This window comes from Pseudoliparis swirei, chromosome 20, assembly GCF_029220125.1.
Source record: "Pseudoliparis swirei isolate HS2019 ecotype Mariana Trench chromosome 20, NWPU_hadal_v1, whole genome shotgun sequence".
NCBI classification, from domain to species: Eukaryota; Metazoa; Chordata; class Actinopteri; order Perciformes; family Liparidae; genus Pseudoliparis; species Pseudoliparis swirei.
Genome location: NC_079407.1, coordinates 18,963,515 through 18,982,579, shown reverse-complemented (window position 1 = coordinate 18,982,579; position 19,065 = coordinate 18,963,515). Strand labels below are relative to the sequence as shown.

General features: G+C 41.9%; 1 protein-coding gene across 1 annotated transcript; it reads right to left on the bottom strand.

The window, feature by feature from the left end:
- Window positions 1–731: 731 nt before the first annotated feature.
- jam3a (junctional adhesion molecule 3a) lies at window positions 732–14,189 on the bottom strand. The gene is made up of 9 exons (XM_056440849.1): window positions 14,082–14,189; window positions 8,686–8,757; window positions 8,493–8,606; window positions 8,137–8,289; window positions 6,293–6,495; window positions 2,529–2,628; window positions 2,094–2,223; window positions 1,955–2,006; window positions 732–1,841 (listed from the first exon to the last, which is right to left on the bottom strand). The coding sequence occupies exons 1-9, from the start codon at window positions 14,128–14,130 to the stop codon at window positions 1,806–1,808; spliced, it is 909 nt and encodes a 302-aa protein (XP_056296824.1). The 5' UTR covers window positions 14,131–14,189; the 3' UTR covers window positions 732–1,805.
- Between the last annotated feature and the right edge of the window lie 4,876 nt (window positions 14,190–19,065).

The following is a 19,065-nucleotide window of genomic DNA, read 5'->3' as shown; positions in this document are numbered from 1 at the left end:
GCACTTAAGTGGAAGTAGCTGCACCACAAAGAACAATGTTTTCCATTACAGGTAACATTCATGATACAGGCACACTAATATTAACATTCAAAAGTACTTAAAGTATCAAACGTAGAAGTACTCTTTATACAGTAGAATGTCATTATTCTGATATTACAAAATTGGATTATATTTCCTGATGTTTTGAAGCAGCTTTTGTTGTCGTTGGTTGAAGTTGACCTGATTTCAACATGTATAATAGTACTAGTTATCACTAGAATGTAGTGGAATGTAAGTATAAAGAAGCATAAATAGAAAGGCCTTTAAAATTGCACTTTTTTAAGTATGTCTTTTCTTCCACACTTCACAGTACATCTCAGAGGGATATATTGTATGTTATACTCCACTTACAAACAAAAAATAGGATAACAATATCTATAATGTATACAAGTATAGTATACTACTAATATACAAAGTAGAGTATTTTCCTATTGTGGTATTGCTACTTTTTCTTCTGATGGAAAGATGCTATAATTGAAAATATCTGAATACTTCCTTCCCCAGAGAAAGATCAAATAAAAATGCTTTACACTGCAACTACTGTGTGAATAACTATATTTAAAGATGGTCATATGTAAGATCATATAGCGACTAACTATTTTTGCATTAGACTATCAGAATTTTTTTTGAAATGCTGGATATGTTTCTCGTGCTTTCTCAAAAACAATCTGTCAATACACATAACCACAACATTTACAGTTCAAACGTATTTAATAGTAACAAAATAACATGAACATATAGCATTAATATCAAATAAAGAGTGGACATTTTACAACAGTTCCTGAGTTGTTACACAAATCATTGACACTAATGTTTGAAATGACAGGCTCAACACTGCAGATACACACTGACCAGGAAATACCGTAAATTTATTTCTAACAAAAAAGTTTCATTGCAGTATTTACAATAAGGTATGTAGTGCAATATATGCAAATGAAAAGATCAAAGATGTATGTATTTATGTACATCAAATACTGAGTCAAAACTGGACAACATGTCCAATACTCACAACAAAATTAGTAAAGAATAGAAGGTCACTTATACACAGAAACAGCACTCAAATAATCCTACTTACCACCTTCATAGTACATATTGACTTTGCAGCATAGTGGGATATATGTTGTTCACACTCACAAGTTACTCGTCTAGACTCGTTATTATCTGTGAATATAAGAAAGGCTGATAACTGGTGCCTTATGCATCTGAGCTCATCAGTCTTTTACAGTCTGCTGCTTATTGCCTGTATAACGACAGTATATACAAAATAACAATGCAACATATCCCCACGTGAACCAAAATAAGAATTTGTTTATCTTATGAACAAATATAATGTTAATTTGTTTTGTCAAACAATGTCAGTGTACTCAGTAAAAAGTTTAAGAATTATAAAAAGAAGATTTGTCCAACAAAATAGCTTCCAGCATCTTTTCTAATGACACCGGGGGCAAAATATCAATTTCCACAGCTTTGAAATAGTTTTATTGTTTCATAAAAACATTGCAAATTAGTTAAAATAAACTAAATATGGAGTAAAAAATGTTTCAAATGGAAATCAATTCTAACAGAGAAGACATTTTCAAAAGCTATCACGCTATAAAAAAAAAATGAAACACTTTGGCAAGTTTGTTGATTTGATTTTGATGTGCATCAGATAATATGTGCCGTGTTACACCTCAAACGTTACCATCTGGAGAATCATTGTAGCAGTTTAACCGTAACAGTTTTTTGCTTGAGCCTTGGTTTTGTCTTGTCCTCCGTCTCCGCTGTCAAATGATGAATGAGGACTTGTGGCGAAAATGTCCCTGTGAAAGAAACGAGGATCATGAAATCAATATGCAGAACTGATCCTTCAAATAGTTTAATTTGTTCACAGACATGCAGCAAACACTGTGTACGCTCTGCAGATTTTGTTTACCTCATCTGCATCGGCATATTCAACACCCTCGTTCTGTGCTGGCCAGTTGTAGCTGGAATAAAAGGAATAAAAGATAAATAATCACATACAAAAACCTACAAAATGTTGCCTTTTGCCGTTCTTCAGAGATTGTACTCACTTATTTTCATTGTGGCCTTTTTTGTAGAAGCATCCACGTTTAAAGGAATGACAAATGGAAGCAGCCAAACAGAAGAAAAGCGCCACTCCACCAAACGACTTGAGGAAAATCCCGAGGGTGTCGACGTCATCTGCAACAGGACACAGAGAGGATCATCTTCACAGAGTTCGGTGGCCGGAGACACATCAAGTATTATGATCTGTGTATCTTGATTATTTGTATTTAACTTGGGGCGGAAATCATCACTTGATTAATGTTTCCGCTGCTCAGCCAGCCTTCGAGGACACATATCAAACATTTCCTTCTGATACCTAGAAAGTGTCATGCCGTTCGGACACAAACACCCCGATACACAACACGAGTAAGACAGCTTGAGATGAAACTCTTGCATATATCTTGGATACAAAATAGTGGCTCAGACGTTCAGACACTCACAGACTTCCATCATTTGTGAAGGACACTGTGCATGTCCGGCATCGTTCTTTGCCTGGCAGTAGTACTCCCCTGCGTCCTCCTTCTTCACTCTTCGAAATTTCTGAGGAGACATTTTTAGAGATGTTTCAGTGCAATGACCGACAGCTGTGCTGTCGACAAAATGCTAAAGGATGCTTGACTGTGGATACATTCTTTGTCTTTGTCTTGAAATGTGTTGTGACATTTTTAGACATGGTTGTTATTATGTATTTGAACACATCGCTTTGGCTTTGAATGTAACATTATCCTTCTTTCATATGCTGGTTGTAGCTTTAGCTTCCTCTGTGGCTATCGTTACGCGCATGGATTTATTAAATCCCATTTACGTTTCTGTAGACAAGCTGTACTCGTCCCATGCAACAGGTAACGTCAACTACTTCTTCCACATTTGACTGAGGCAGATTCTAATAAGTTGATTTCTAATGAAATAGTAACATCAATAGTAAATAAAAATGTTTGCCATTTCTTTAGTGCTATTGTTTTGCAGGCAGTGAAAATAAATAGCAGTATAATATAGAAGAAGAAGAAGAATAGAAATATACTTTATTAATCCCCAAGGGGAAATTTGTCGAGCCAGTAGCAGCAACACAAGAATAAAAAATAAAAATAAAAATAAAATAAAAAACACAAAATATAAGAAGGGTTAGGGTGATCTGGCAAGAGGTGAACTGTTGTAGAGCCTCATAGCCGTCGGCAGGAATGTTCTCCTGTATCTCTCCTTGTGGCAGCGGAGCGTGAGGAGACGTCTGGAGAAAGTACTCCTCTGTCCCTGTAGGAGGTGGTGGAGAGGGTGGTCCGGGTTGTCCAATATGGACACAAGTTTCTTCAACGTCCTCCTCTCCACCACCTGTTCCAGGTGCTCCAGCTGGCAGCCGATGATGGAGCCAGCCTTCCTAACCAGTTTGTTAAGGCGGCTGGTGTCACCGGCTCGATGCTGCTCCCCAGCAGACAATGGCAAAGTGCAGCACACTGGCGACAACCGACTGGTAGAATAACTCCAGCATCTTGCTGCACACGTTGAAGGATCAAGCTTTCTCAGGAAAAGAGTCGACTCATCCCTTCTTGTACACAGCGTTGATGTTGGCCTTCCAGTTCAGTCGGCTGTCGATGGAGGCGCCCAGGTACTTGTACTCCTCCACCATGTCCACGTCCACTCCCAGGACACTCAGAGGTGTAGGAGCTGTCGCCTTCCTCCTGAAGTCCACCACCATCTCTCTGGTCTTGGCCACGTTCAGCCGCAGGTGGTTCTCATCGCCCACTTTACAAAGTCACTCACCACTGCCCTGTACTCCTCCTCCCGTCCATCCCTAATACACCCGACCACTGCAGAATCATCAGAGTACTTCTGCAGATGGCATGACTCCGTGTTGTACTGGAAGTCACTGGTGTACAGGGTGAAGAGGAAGGAGACAGAACAGTTCCTGTGGGGATGCAACATCACTGACCACCGTTCCAGACAGCACACGCCCCATTCTGACAAACTGTGGTCTGCCTGTGAGGTAGTCAGTGATCCAGGAGATGGTGGGCGCGTCCACACCGGCCACCCGCAGCTTCTCACTCAGCAGCAGTGGCTGGATGGTGTTAAATGCACTGGAGAAGTCAAAGAAAGTGACTCTCACAGAGACACCGGTTCCATCCAGGTGCGACTGAGCTCGTTGCAGCAGGTAGATGATGGCGTCGTCCACTCCCACATGAGGCTGGTAAGCAAATTGCAGAGGGTGAGATGCGATTTCCCCTGCGGGCGCGGGTGGGCCAAGACCAGCCTCTCCAGCACCTTCATCACATGGGAGGTGAGGCGACGGACGGTAGTCGTTGAGGCCAGATGGTGTTGACTTCTTTGGGACAGGGACCAGGCACGGCGTCTTCCACAGCACGGGACTTCCCCAGCCTCAGGCTGAGGTTGAAGAGGCGCTGCAGGACACCAGACAGCTGGGTGGCGCAGGTCTTTAGGACCCTGGGGCTGATGCCATCAGGACCTTCAGCTCTGCGCTGGTGTAGTTTCTCCAGCTGTCTTCTCACCTGGTCAGTCGTCACAGAGAGAGGGGAGGTGGAGGAGCCCATTGTTATTGAGGGCTCGGTGGATGTGCAGCTCAGCAGGGGGACAGAGGGGAGGAGGTGTGTGGGAGGTGTGAGGTGTGGAGGAGGCGGGGGAGGGCTGTGAACTGAACCTATTGAAAAAACAGTTCAGCTCGTTGGCCCTCTCCAGGAGCCCCTGGCTGTCTCCCTCCACCTTGAAGCCAGTTATCTGCTTCATGCCAGACCACACCTCCTTGTGTTGTTCAGCTGGAGTTTGGCCTCCAGCTTCCTCCTGTAGGAGTCCTTGCCCTCCCTGAGCTTCACCTTTAGGTTGCGCTGGGCTTTCCTCAGCTCATCCCTGTCTCCCGACCTGAAAGCAGCTTTCTTCATGTTAAGAAGCGCCTTCAGGTCCCTGGTGATCCAGGGCTTGTTGTTGGGGAAGCAGCGCACAGTCCGTGATGGGATGGTGGTGTGTTCACAGAACTTGATGTATTCCGTGATGCAGTCGGTCATCCTGTTGATGTCCTCCCCGTGCGGTCCACACAACACATCCCAGTCCGTTGACTCGAAGCAGTCCTGTAGAGCGTCGTTAGCCTCCAGAGACCACCTCCTCACAGTCCTGGTGGTCATCGGCAGCCTCTTCACCAGAGGAACATACCTGGTGTCAGCCGGACCAGGTCATGATCAGACCTGCCGAGGGGGGGAAGGGCAGTGGCGCTGTATGCGTCCTTAGTATTAGCATACAGCAAGTCCAGAGTTTTATTGTTCCTAGTTGGGCAGTCAATGTATTGATGGAAGGTTGGCAGAGCTTTATCCAATGTGGTGTGGTTAAAGTCGCCAGTGATGGTCATGAATGCTCCAGGCTGATGATTCAGCAGAGCAGACACAGTGGAGTGGATGGTGTCCACAGCTTCCTCAGCGTCAGCTGATGGCGGCACGTACACGACAACCAAAATGGCGGACGTGAACTCTCTCGGCAAATAGTACGGGCGCATCCCCACGGCCAACAGTTCAATGTTCGGGCTACAGAAGCGCTCCTTCACGCACATGGTCCGGATGGCACCACCGTTCATTCACATAAACAGCGATCCCGCCCCCCCTCTTCTTACCGCTCTGTGAAGCGTCTCTGTCAGCCCGAACAGTCCTGAAGCCGGGCAAAGACGCGCTGTGATCCGGATAGTCCGCGTGCAGCCACGTCTCAGTGAAACACAAGAGGCTGCTCTCACGGAAGATCCTCTCGGACATTACCAGCGCGCCGAGCTCATCCGTCTTATTCGCCAAAGACCTCACGTTCCCCGTTATGATCGACGGTACCGAGGGTTTGTATCTCCTCGTTTTAGCCCTCCGCTTGACACCCGATCTGCAGCCGCGAGCCCTTCTCCGCAGCTCCAGAGGGATCACAGGTCTTTCTCCAGGCAGAAGCTTCGGCCTGCACAGCGCGATCAGCTGAGCACGCGAGTAGACGACGGTCCCCGTCATTGTTTTGCTGTGGCTCACCGATACTCACGACAAAGTGAACAAAAGCCACAGTAGAATTATCGAAAAAAGTAGTTATGGTCCAGTGTCCGACCGTAACTAAGACAAACGTGAAAGAAAAGAAAAAGAAAAAGAGAGGAAAAGTGCAAAAAAAGACAATAAAATAAAAGCAAAACGCCACTACTGGAACAAGCAGCCGTTGGCACAGCGCCATCATCTGTGTCTTGTCTTACCAAGCCACCCGTGTCAGGGTTGATGCTGTATGAAGAGTTGACCAACTTTGGGCTGTTTTTGGAGTCCTGAGGAAGCTCCTCGCTGTTGTGGAACCAGCGGTACTGCGAAGCAGGGAAGCCCTCGTTCTCTAGACATCGCAGCTCGGTTGACGTTCCGACTGTGACCGACTCTGGCACGCTGCACCGTGGTACAACAGGTTTCACTGCACACACACACACACACACACACATCAATCTACTGCCCCCACTGACTATTTTTGTTAGTGATCAGTTATATATATATATATACAGGACTGTCTCAGAAAATTAGAATATTGTGATAAAGTTCTTTATTTTCTGTAATGCAATTAAAAAAACAAAAATGTCATGCATTCTGGATTCATTACAAATCAACTGAAATATTGCAAGCCTTTTATTCTTTTAATATTGCTGATTATGGCTTACAGCTTAAGAAAACTCTAAAATCCTATCTCATAAAATTTTAATATTTCCTCAGACCAAGTAAAAAAAAGATTTATAACAGCTGAGTGTTTGTCAAGGCTCAGGAAACCCTTGCAGGTGTTTCGAGTTAATTAGACAATTCAAGTGATTTGTTTAATACCCTACTAGTATACTTTTTCATGATATTCTAATATTTAGAGATAGGATATTTGAGTTTTCTTAAGCTGTAAACCATAATCAGCAATAAATCAGAATAAAAGGCTTGCAATATTTCAGTTGATTTGTAATGAATCCAGAATGCATGACGTTTTTGTTTTTTTAATTGCATTACAGAAAATAAAGAACTTCATCACAATATTCTAATTTTCTGAGACAGTCCTGTATATATATATAAAATTGTTGTGTAATAATGGAAAACACTGGAAGAAGGTAAGTAAAGATTTAGTAATATACGACTTTTTAAAATAAATTGTGTAATAATAACAATCATTAAATATCAAGAAGCATTAAAGAGCTGAACAAAGAATTGACAAAAAAGAAAAAAACTAAAAGAGAAAAACACCAGTAAAAGAACCAAATATAGATATAATGGGGAGAGGGAAACTATTAAAAATGTGGGATGCAAAGACACCAAATGTTCGGCCTCCCGTCATCTTAATTTGATCTCTGAGAACATCCAGTCGGCAATGGTTGTCCCCACCTGAGATACTTTAAGTTACTGTATGGACATAACAATTTAGTAACCAACTTAGGTTGTACTCTTCAAAGTGTTGCCTGATAGTCGGGCTTGCTTTTTTTCACCTGCTTCCAAACTTTATGCTAAGCTAAGCTAATCGACAGCTGGCTGTAGTTTTATATTTAAGGCCCAGATGTAGGATTGGTGTGGATCTTCTTAAGTTGTCTTTATGTAAAATCTGTCAAACCATCTCCTTATATTAAAATGTGAAATAAATTGATAATTCTTTAATATAAACTAAATATAACCGTTACATCACCCTCAAGAATGCAAATGGAGATAGGTGCTGTACAGGGTTCTTACACATTTTGACCAATGGATTTCCAGGACTTTTCTCGGACTTTAAACCGAATGTCCATGACCAAACTGAAATCTCAGTTTAAACATGAACAATTTAGAACATGATGCGTATTGAGAGCGTACGCCGGCTTATATTTTGAGCGTCTTTCTTTAAAAAAACATATTAATTATTTTAAATTCGGCATGAATGAACATGCGATTAAAACACATTTCCATGACTTTTCCAAAACTTTTATGATTTTCGTTTTTTCCATGACTTTTCCAGGCCTGGAAATGACCATTTTAAAATGCCATGACTTTTCCAGGTTTTCCATGACCGTACGAACCCTGGCTGTAAATCTGAAACCATGGATCCCGCTCAGCATACCTCTCACTGCAAGACTAATAAGAATCTCATCAAAGTCCCGTTGGTCATCGATGGCGGCCACCTCGCAGCGGTACTCCGCCGTGTCAGACCGAGTGGCGTTGAAGATCATGATGTTGGCCGGCTCTCTGAGCTGAGCTCTGTGCTCCAAGTCCCCTTTGAAGAGAGGAAAACACTTCACAATCGCTCATTCACATACACAGCATGACTTAACAGTCCGGCAAGAACAGACTGCAACGCCAAGTTCTTTCAAGGGAGCATTCATTTCACGAAGCTTTGAGTCCCGGAGTCATTGCTTTGAAAACGGTCTGCTGGTCGACGGGGTTTTAGAAAAGGGAGAGTTTGCGAGAGCGCTTTACCTGCTATCCTGTTTTGAAAGTACACATAACTGGGGATGCCGTTCTTTATCTTCTTCCATTCAATCCTCGGGTTGTTTGTGGAGATGGACTCTATCAAACAGGTCAGTTCGATGGCTGTGGGGGGAACAGAATGCATTAGGAAAAGAAAAGCTACTTTAGCTAAATAGGTTGGAGTGATTTCTCAGCAACTTACGCTCAAACTCATTCGCCCACACAATCTTGTCTGTGGTTCGGAGGATTACCCCGTGTGATGATGGGACGTGACCTTCGGGGAAAAAAAGAAGCAAGACGCTAAATGCTGAGTAACCCTGACGGCAGACCAAACACAAGCATTTTCATGAGTAGACATGATCAACAGTGGATTGAAGTGGTAAATATAGAAGCTCTCGGACAGCCCTGGGGTCTGACATTTCTTATTAATCACTTCACATTTCTTTTTTAAGAGGATTAACACCTGGGGCCAAAACGTGTTTTCACATGCATTTTTAATGAATGCGTTTGCTGCGGGAAAGAACCGAGTCTTGAGAATAATTAATCTGACACTTTTTTTATTCGGATCCTTTGTAATGCTTAAATGTATAATAATTTGGCTGGTGATGAAACCCTGAACGGGAAAGCCCGTTTTAATTGTTCAATTGCCGCAATAAAAATGTGTCCGTTTGTTTCAGCCTCTTGTGAACTGCATTTTAAATGAAACTCCCGACTGAAGTTAAAGTGCTGACTTTCAGAGTTTTAGCCCTTTTGATAGTGGGAAGACCAATGCAGCAGAACATACTCGTAAGCATACAAGGCGAGGACACCACAGAGCTCTCTACGGCCAACATAAATCCCCTGACCTCAGCCTAACTGAGCATTTGTTTCAATTAATGAAGACCGAGACTAAACGCTCCTGAAACAAGTCAAATCTCGAGATAGTTTCATACAGCAATGTACAAGTACAGGGGTTTCAAATGACACTTCATTTTGGGTATTTTTGTATCTTCGCGTAACTTGATATACTGCACATACACAAGGGTATCAGTTTGTTTAACCACAGACATGGATATGAACATCTGCATTGCTGCTTCCCTGGATTCACTGGAATTGGTCAATGATGAGGCACTCATGAGAGCAGAAAGCCGAAAACATTACAAGATCTCGGATTTATTAAATGTTTCAAGTCAAGTGAGAGAGCTTCTTGGCTAAATTGTGACACTGATTAACACTGGGGTTTATAGGATAAATTATTTATCACAATCCATGAACAAAACAAATCGAAAGCACAAAAATAACTTGACGGTGGGAATGTGCTTAAATGAATTCAAAGCATATTTAATCATCCGTCTCGTCTCGTCTTGTCTCTCCCCCCCCGCACAAACAACACATGAGATATACTTATTTTAAGGTCCTTGCTTGAGTGCACTCCTTAAAGTAATCAGTGTTATTTTGCAAATGTCAGACTGTCATGGCAAGGGGCCTAATGCACAAGTTGTCAAACTTGGGCCAGCAAAATGGCAATATAAGTGGAAAATAAGAGAGCAAAGAGCGAGGGGGCAACAACAAAATAAGAAAATCATATAATTACAATTTCAAAGTTACACATGATTCCACAATGGGTCTGATTAAAAACGCTGAGGATAAATAAGCATGTGTCCACTGGTACCATACACTCAACCTATTGAGCCCAATGCAATAACCACTGGGTACACAATGTGACCGACAGCCCCCATGCTGAGTCATGAAGGCGTCATCGCTCCCTGTGGAGGCAGTGTGAGGGCTTCCAAATGGAGTCTGGAATTAGATCACAATAATTATCCGAGCGGGCCTCGAGTACTGCACGGCAACCCCTCCGGTTTGCCGAAGACTAACTGTGTTTATCCAAAGCAGCCTCGCCACGACATTTAATTCGCTAACATATCTCCGCCGCTCGGCCTGAAGCTGACGTGAATGTGGGTCCTGGCAGCTGCAGACACGGATGAGATCTGACTTCCAGGTCTCCGCTTCCGTCTCCGTCGCCGACTTTCCCACCCTAGACATCAAGAAGCTATTTATAGCCCAGCTGTGACTGGGCATCCCGTGAGACACGAGGAGAGCCCGTCCAACCAACGCTCCCTCGGCTTACGCGAGACGGGCTGGAGAGTCGTCGCTCTGCAATAGAGTCGGCAGCTTCCGTCAGAATGAAAGTTTACGAAAAAAGGGGGACAAAGTAAAAGACTACAGCGGTCACATAAAGACATCCGATAGAACCGGCGACAACCACGCCGCACGAGTGTCACGTTACCGCCGTCATTTCATGGATTTCAACATAGTGTGTAATGTGTTATTCTAAGTTTACAGGAAATTGTCATTAATAATGAAGTTTTGCTGAAGCAATCTGGAACTTTGATAAATACTCCTTGGGGGTGACCTTTGTTATGTCATCCTCCCCCGTTCCCTTTGAAAAAACAATACCAAAAAAAGAAACATCCATACAGTTTTCAGTCCTTATTATTCACAGCAATAAATCATACTGAGAGGAGTATGGTGCATGAACACTTTAGTGAAGAAAACATTATATATATATAAATATATATACACTACCGTTCAAAAGTTTGGGGTCATCCAGACAATTTTGTGTCTTCCATGAAAACTCACTTTTATTTATCAAATGAATTGAAAATTGAATAGAAAATATAGTCAAGACATTGACAAGGTTAGAAATAATGATTAATATTTGAAGTATTAATTTTGTTCTTCAAACTTCAAGCTCAAAGGAAGGCCAGTTGTATAGTTTATATCACCAGCATAACTGTTTTCAGCTGTGCTAACATAATTGCACAAGGGTTTTCTAATCAGATATTAGTCTTCTAAGGCGATTAGCAAACACAATGTACCATTAGAACACTGGAGTGATAGTTGATGGAAATGGGCCTCTATACACCTATGGAGATATTTCATTAGAAACCAGACGTTTCCACCTAGAATAGTCATTTACCACATTAAAAATGTATAGTGTGTATTTTTGATTAATGTTATCTTTATTGAAAAAACAGTGCTTTTCTTTGAAAAATAACGACATTTCTAAGTGACCCCAAACTTTTGAACGGGAGTGTATATATATATATATAAATATAAATATATATATATATAATGTACCAACTGCACAAACAGGCATATTTTTGGACATGATTCTTTTTGTAAAACTAGGCCGTGGGAAAGTGTCACCACAGAAAATGAACATGACAATGTGTAGCCAATTACTGATAAGAGTTTAGAATAAAAGCAGTCACACAACAATAGTTGGTCCCCCAGTGACACAATATATATATCGGTTGAAAAGGAGACAATATATTTTTATTTCAAAATTAATCTCAGAGTTTGCTGGAAATCCAACACGGGCTCATTCCTCATCCCTATGTGTTTGTAATGCATAGACAGAGTCGGTATAAAGTCGGTTCTGAGAGAAACGTGCTCCTAAATGGCCAGATTCCACAATCCTTTCATGCACTAAATATAAAATCAGATAACCGTGCCCAAACAAACACAATAAATGTCAAACCAGTGCGTCTATAAAAAGCTGTTTTCCCAAACATTCCAGTGAAGTCGCTGCAAATATCCTGAAGGCAGAGTTATTAGCAACGTGGAGGCGTGTATGGGCCACAGCGCGCTAAAGCGAATGTGTAGAACGAATCACTCCAGTGGATCAATATGAAACAATCATGTTGTCACACTTGAGGCAATGTAAGAAAGGAGCACGAGAACTGTATTCAGTTTTCTAAAGCCGCCGTAGTCGAGAGAGGAAACAAGCCCTCCACTGCAGGAGCCTATAAATAAACAATGACATATCAATATTTTTCAAGACGCTAAATACGTCTGACCTCGCTGACTTTCAGACAAATGTGCGATGAAGAGCTCCGTCGACCGAGCGGGTATTTTAATAAACAATTTACTGTTTTAGCAGATATACCAACAATTCTCTGATTCAAGCTTCTCAATTTTAAAGGGTTGTTGCATTTCTCGTGTGACTGAACTGATCACAAATAAAACAAGCAATCTATTACCTCGATGAATTAATCATTCTACCATTTATCGTGTTATAAAGCGTTCTGCATAACTATTAATCCATCGATCAAGAACATAATTGTTTATTGCAGCCTTTGTGTAACATTATTTAGTTTTGATGAAGAGAAGGAACCAGATGAGGAAGTATATGATACCGTCAGTGTGGAATGACATAATAATCTTCACGCAATAATAAAACTAGAATATTTAAATATAAATGTGCAAGTTATAAGAAGCATGAATTAAACATTAAAACACATTCTTATTCATTATCCAAACCCAAATTAAAACTAGAGGGAATCATTTTAGACTATTAACATTATTCCAAAAACTGTAATCATTTCTGCTGCTATGGTGGACGTGAGCTACATTTACCCTCTGAGCTACAGAACCAGAACCCACCGTCTCGATCATGACGAATGAAACGCTGCTTCGTCAGTCACTTCGTCATTTGATTCACATTCGCAGAGCAGCTGGGTCAAAAGTTCAACGCTTAGGCCTACTGATGTAATCTGCCATTTTGAAATCCAACAGCAGAGTGACCTCACGCCAAGTGCACACACGCCAAGGAGGGACAGAATACGACACGCCAACCGGCCCCAGCTGCATTGATCAGCTCCAAAGCTCCAGCTGTTGTTGTTGGGCAGGGATGAGGACGAGGCATGTCATCTCCAACACGCCTGGCTCTTCGTTTTCAACACACGAATAGCACCCCACTCATCATCAGATTGTAAAGCACTCTGAGACAAATTTGTAATTTGTGAAATTGGGCTATACAAATAAACTGAATTGAATTGAATTGAATCATCGTCAGTCAGTGATGATCACTAAAGGTCAATTCACACACTCTTGGATGGGATTCAGTTGTTGAGGCAGATTTAACTCGTAGGAACTCAATCTATGTGTCAGTGATTTTTAACAGTCTGCACGCTCAACGCACACGGTACAGTGGGTGCATGTCACGTGAGACGCTCTCGCGGGCCTTGGGATTGCTGGTGCCCTTTCGTCTCACAACTGACGTGACAGGTCCTGTCACGTGACCACGTGGTTTATTTTTCTTCCATGTGGTTCGTTAATTTTTTTATTTTTTTTGCAGACATAAATGTCCTCAGGATGACCCGGCAGAGACTAAATAAACACACAAACTGATGCCGTGACTGAGTTACTCTCCAGCGGCGACGTGCAGCGTACACTTCACCCGAGCACCGTGCTTATTGTTGTCGTTGATATCGGTTACATTAAACGTGAATGACGCTCTTAAAACTACGTCATTTTTTTTTTCATCTTACATTTCCACAACAGCAGCGTGACGATACCGTTAAAAGGAAGACATGTTGCATTGCCAATAACCAAAAAAGCTCCCAAATACGAGCGTACAAATACCTACGGCGTGACGATAAAGCTCCCGTGACATTTCCACAACCTGTTTCTGTCAAGCTAACCTCTGAGGTCCAGTTAGCATCGGCCGCTCCGATACAGCTGTGATTTCAGGCTGTGCGGTCGCTGCACCTCGTTAAAAGCCTCGCGACGTTTACACGACAGCATTGTCGGAAATGCAGAACAACTTACCGAAACTGATGGACAGAACAAAACAAGCCATGAGTCGCGGAATCGCCATCTTGCAGCGTCTCGTTTATCGGCCACAGTTGCACACACTCAGCACCTCTGAGAGGTATGAGGATGGGGCAGAGCAGACTGGTGGATGTTGCCATCGACGAGTTTCCATAGTTACAAGCGATGGGCGGTGGTGGAGCCCTCAACGCTGCCTGACAGGCAGAAGGCGGGGTCAAATATGTACTCCTCTTTTCCAAGATATAAAAAAAGCCTCCCTCCAACAATGCCCATTAAATATATATACATACATATACACAGTGGTGTATAAAGTACCCAAAAGTCATACTTGAGTAAAAGTAAAGATACTTGACTGGAAAATTACTCAAGTAAAAGTAACCTATGAGAATACTACTTGAGTAAAAGTATTAAAGTATCTGATTTTTTTTGTACTTAAGTATCAAAAGTAATTTTCTGATATTAAATGTACTTAAGTATTGAAAGTAAAAGTAAAAGTAAATGCTGTTAATAAAAAAAACAAAGGGTCAGAATTTTGAGAATTATGAAGTTTATTTGTTTGGGTGCTGTGGCCGCCATGAACAAGGAGTATGAGCTAGGATGAACTTAGCAATATATGAATACTATGAAATTACTAAAATATAAAAACACGATTAACACAGAAAAAAGCAGAACCAAAAGTAACAACCAGAATCATCACTTTAAAGTGAAAAATGTATTGTTCATCTTCAAAAGAAGTTGATTTTCAAAATGGACAGATTTCCGTGTCACTCTTCTGGGGCTGAAGACGAGTCCTGCGATGCTGAAGAGCCGTTCACATGGTGCAGGTAGAGTGTGTCTAGCTTCACAGGCCCTGGTGCAGGTAGAGTGTGTCTAGCTTCACAGGCCCTGATGCAGGTAGAGTGTGTCTAGCTTTACAGGCCCTGGTGCAGGTAGAGTGTGTCTAGCTTCACAGACAGCAGCACACAGTTGGGAAGCATTTCAGCAAGTCAACGTGATCCACGTCTCCATCCAGCTGTTTGCTGCTGTCATGCGCTTGAGATGACGAAGAAGTCCTCTTCATCAGATGAACTGGACCTGGTGGCATCACCTAGCTGCAGGGAGGGTTCTTCCATGTGCTGCTTGATGTAGTCCATTCCTGAAATAAAGTGAGAGTATTACAGACATGATAGAATTAATAACACTTCCTAACATGTCATGACCCCAACTTAAAGTTTTGTACAAAATAGTTTGTTTTAATTTGAAGTTCATACATTTAGTTTCATGCACTGTCCGTGCATCCAGAGTTGATTTGTGAATATGTACTTGTATCTCTGTAGTTAAACACAACAGTCCCAAATCAATATCGTCGCCATTACTGGACCGTCACTCTTATAATATTAATACAAATAATTATAATAATGCTGTCATGATTAGCATTATATTATAGCTAAGACGACTCAAATCAACAAATTCTCACAACTGTCAACACTTCTTCAGCTCATTAACTCTCTAGAGATCCGTCTGCTCCACTCACGCTAATTGTCTCATTTAATTGACGATAGCTAGCGAACGTTAGCCTAACGTACAACATGTGTCGGACAATCAGACACCTGCCTCCCCCTCTCCTGCCAAAGATATAACTTACTCCAATCCTGAGGACAACACTGCTAGATATCTTAACAGGTTTATGATGACTAAACATTAACGTTGTGGCTCATGGGATTAATCTTAATTTACCTCAATGTGTTTCCTGAGGATGGTGTGTTTTTGAAGGCCATATCTCCGTAGCTTTCGGTCGGCATAAGAGGCACTTCATCCGGGAGGAAGAAACTTTCACTCCGACAAAAGAAAAGAGTTCGCCCAAATATGGCCACGGACGTTGATCTTGGTCCCCGCGGTTGTTCGAGTAGCTTCCATTGCTGCTCCACATGAAATGAGTCGTATCTGTAGCCGCTCGCTCGCATCCTGGGCATCACTGGGAAGAGAAAACACGCGGCAAGGACCACTGATCCCCAACCTGGTGCTCGTGCTGCGTTCAGGTGCGCTGCGGTGTGTTCCACAACAGTCCCCGATGTTTCTCATCATTATTTTTTTCCGTAGTAACGAGTAACGATACTGTTTCAGGGGAAATGTATAGGAGTAAAAGTACAAGTTTTCATTGCAAAATGTAGTGAAGTAAAAGTAAAAGTAAACAGAAATATAAGTAGTAAAATAAAGTACAGATACCCAAAAAAACTACTTAAGTAAAGTAACGAAGTACTTCTACTTCGTTACTATACACCACTGCATATACATATATACATACACATACATACACACATATATATATATATATACATACATACACATATATATACTAAAAGTAAAAAAGTAATTAGAAGGAATTTAAGACCTGAAATAGTACCAAGTAAGACAATGTAGGGGGAAATGATAACACATAAATATATAAAATAATACATACATGTATGTATTTTGGATTTTTTATAAAAACCCTAACAGCCATTGGTCTGAAAAGAACATCACAAGTTGTATATATGTAAACTGTTTTGATTATATTGTATGTATATAGGGTTTTAATAGATGTATAACTCCGGACTGTATGTCTCATTAGAAATTGAAATACAATTAGGAAAATATTAAAATTAGTGTATGTCCTAATTTAAGGCTGGATTTGGCTAACAACTGCCCTGTGAGCTGAAGGCTCCAGGCTCACCTTGCAGGTTGTGATAATTCAATTAATGGCAAGTGTATTTGTTTATAGCCATAAGAAAACACTGGGATTAGTTATTAGCTCTTGAGATCCCATCTTGGGAGTTTTAAAGGCCTTGATTATTTCTGTAAATGTTGTTCAAATACTGATGAGTAGCGGCGTTGGTTGGCATGTCAATCTATACAACAGCTAAGACTTAAATTTTTCCACAGTTGCCAAATATTTTGGTGTTGTCTTTCATTTCTGGCGTTAAAGCGTTAAAGAATAATAATAAAACATGTTTTATACTTTGATCTTTACCAGGATATTGTCTAACCTGTAACGGGAAATCCTTGGTAAATGACATAATACTAAGAATTGTCTTGTATTTCATCACTACGAGCAACTCTTTTCACTAAGAAGCTTTGTGAATACGGCCCATGATTTTTCTGGTATGTTGTTGCCACACCCAAATAGGGTATGGCCATCTTTGTTTGAACGCTGTAGCACTTCACGGACCTGCACTGGAAGCGTGATTCATTTTTATATTTCAATGGTACATTTTGATAGGATCAAGGAATGGAAAGTAATACCTATACATTTCAGATGCAGATGAACATTTAAAACGTGCATATACATGAAAACAGACTGAAATGGCCTCTTAGTAAGCACCAAATATCCCATTTAAGAACCTGAACTTGCACCTGAAGCGGTGACTGTGTCCTGTATGAAGTAAACTCTAATGTATCCACTCTGACACCTTGAATACATTTGTGGTCAATGTTTCCAATGTCCTGCCTGCTTTGGCATAAAGTGTCCTTTTCGCATTTTGTAAACATTAACCTGAATGGGACCGTTTTAAAACATGAAACACAAATGAAACACAAATCATCTCACACAACCTTGATCTAATTTCTCAACCAGGTATTAAAAATATTGGAAAAAACAGCACTGGCAGACTATATAGTTGTCTATATTTTATTTTCACCAAATGATGACAAAATAGTTCAGAAATATTACAACCACTGAATTGGAGAAGATACATATATATCACCAATAGGCCTATATAATGAACCCATGGTGGACCATTATATACACATATAACATCAGCACTACACCCATAATGCTATGAAAATTACAGTAACTAACTGTAAAGATGATTTAGCTTTACTAAGAACAGTACTTGAGTAAATGTACTTGTAACAGTTCTAGGCTGTGACATGTGGGTTTCTCCGCCCCCAAGCACCAAAGGACAAGCACACAGTGATATTTGGTAATATCTTTATTTGGACTGCAGACGACTGTGCCTCTGCTCTCCCCTCCCCTGCTCCTTTATGTGGATAGACACACACACACAGTTTAACCCCAGCTGGGATTGGTTAACAATCAACCCCAGCTGGTTAGACCTCGTCCATACACTGTTCTCTGAACCACACCTCTGCTCCAACCACTCTGCAGCCGAGCCGAAACATCCCCTGCTGCCACAGTAGTAATATGATACTTCTCTGAGACAAGCTGTTGTTCCATCATGCTTCAAGGTAACCACCATCATACCTGTGCCAAAGAAATCCACTCCGTCCTGCTTCAACGACTATCGTCCAGTGGCACTGACCCCCATAATCATGAAGTGCTTTGAACGACTAGTCATATCGCATATCAAATCCATTCTCCCCCCCACTCTGGACCCTTTCCAGTTTGCATACCGTGCCAAACGGTCCACGGAGGATGCAATCTGCTCTGCTCTCCACCCAGCCCTCACCCACCTGGACAAAAAAGACTCCTATGTAAGAATGCTGTTCATAGAATTTAGCTCAGCATTCAACACAATCATCCCACAACAACTAATCTGCAAACTTGACCAGCTGGGGCTCAACACCTCGCTGTGTAACTGGCTGCTGGACTTCCTGAGTGAGAGGCCACAAGCAGTACGTGTTGGCAACAACACCTCGAGCAGCATCACACTCAGCACAGGGGCCCCTCAGGGCTGTGTGCTCAGTCCTCTGCTCTTCACCTTGCTGACTCACGACTGCAAAACCAGCTACAGCACCAATCACATGGTCAAGTTTGCAGACGACACAACATTGATAGGTCTCATCACCAAGGATGACGAGACCCTCTACAGGAGGGAGGTCAACCTTCTGACCACGTGGTGCGGAGTCAACAACCTCCTGCTCAACAACAGCAAGACCAAAGAGATCGTTGTTGACTTCCGGAAAGGCCACACCCATCACCCACCACTGACCATCAACGGTGCGGACATTGAGCAGGTCAGCAGCACCAAATTCCTGGGGGTGGAAATCAGTGAGGACCTCT

Coding starts and splice junctions, on each gene's coding strand:
- jam3a (XM_056440849.1), bottom strand. CDS start 14,130: ATGGCGATTCCGCGACTCATGGCTTGTTTTGTTCTGTCCATCAGTTTC. Junction 8,607..8,685: donor GTGGGCGAATGAGTTTGAGC/GTAAGTTGCTGA, acceptor TTCCCCCCACAG/CCATCGAACTGACCTGTTTG. Junction 2,224..2,528: donor TTCACAAATGATGGAAGTCT/GTGAGTGTCTGA, acceptor GTCCTGTTGCAG/ATGACGTCGACACCCTCGGG.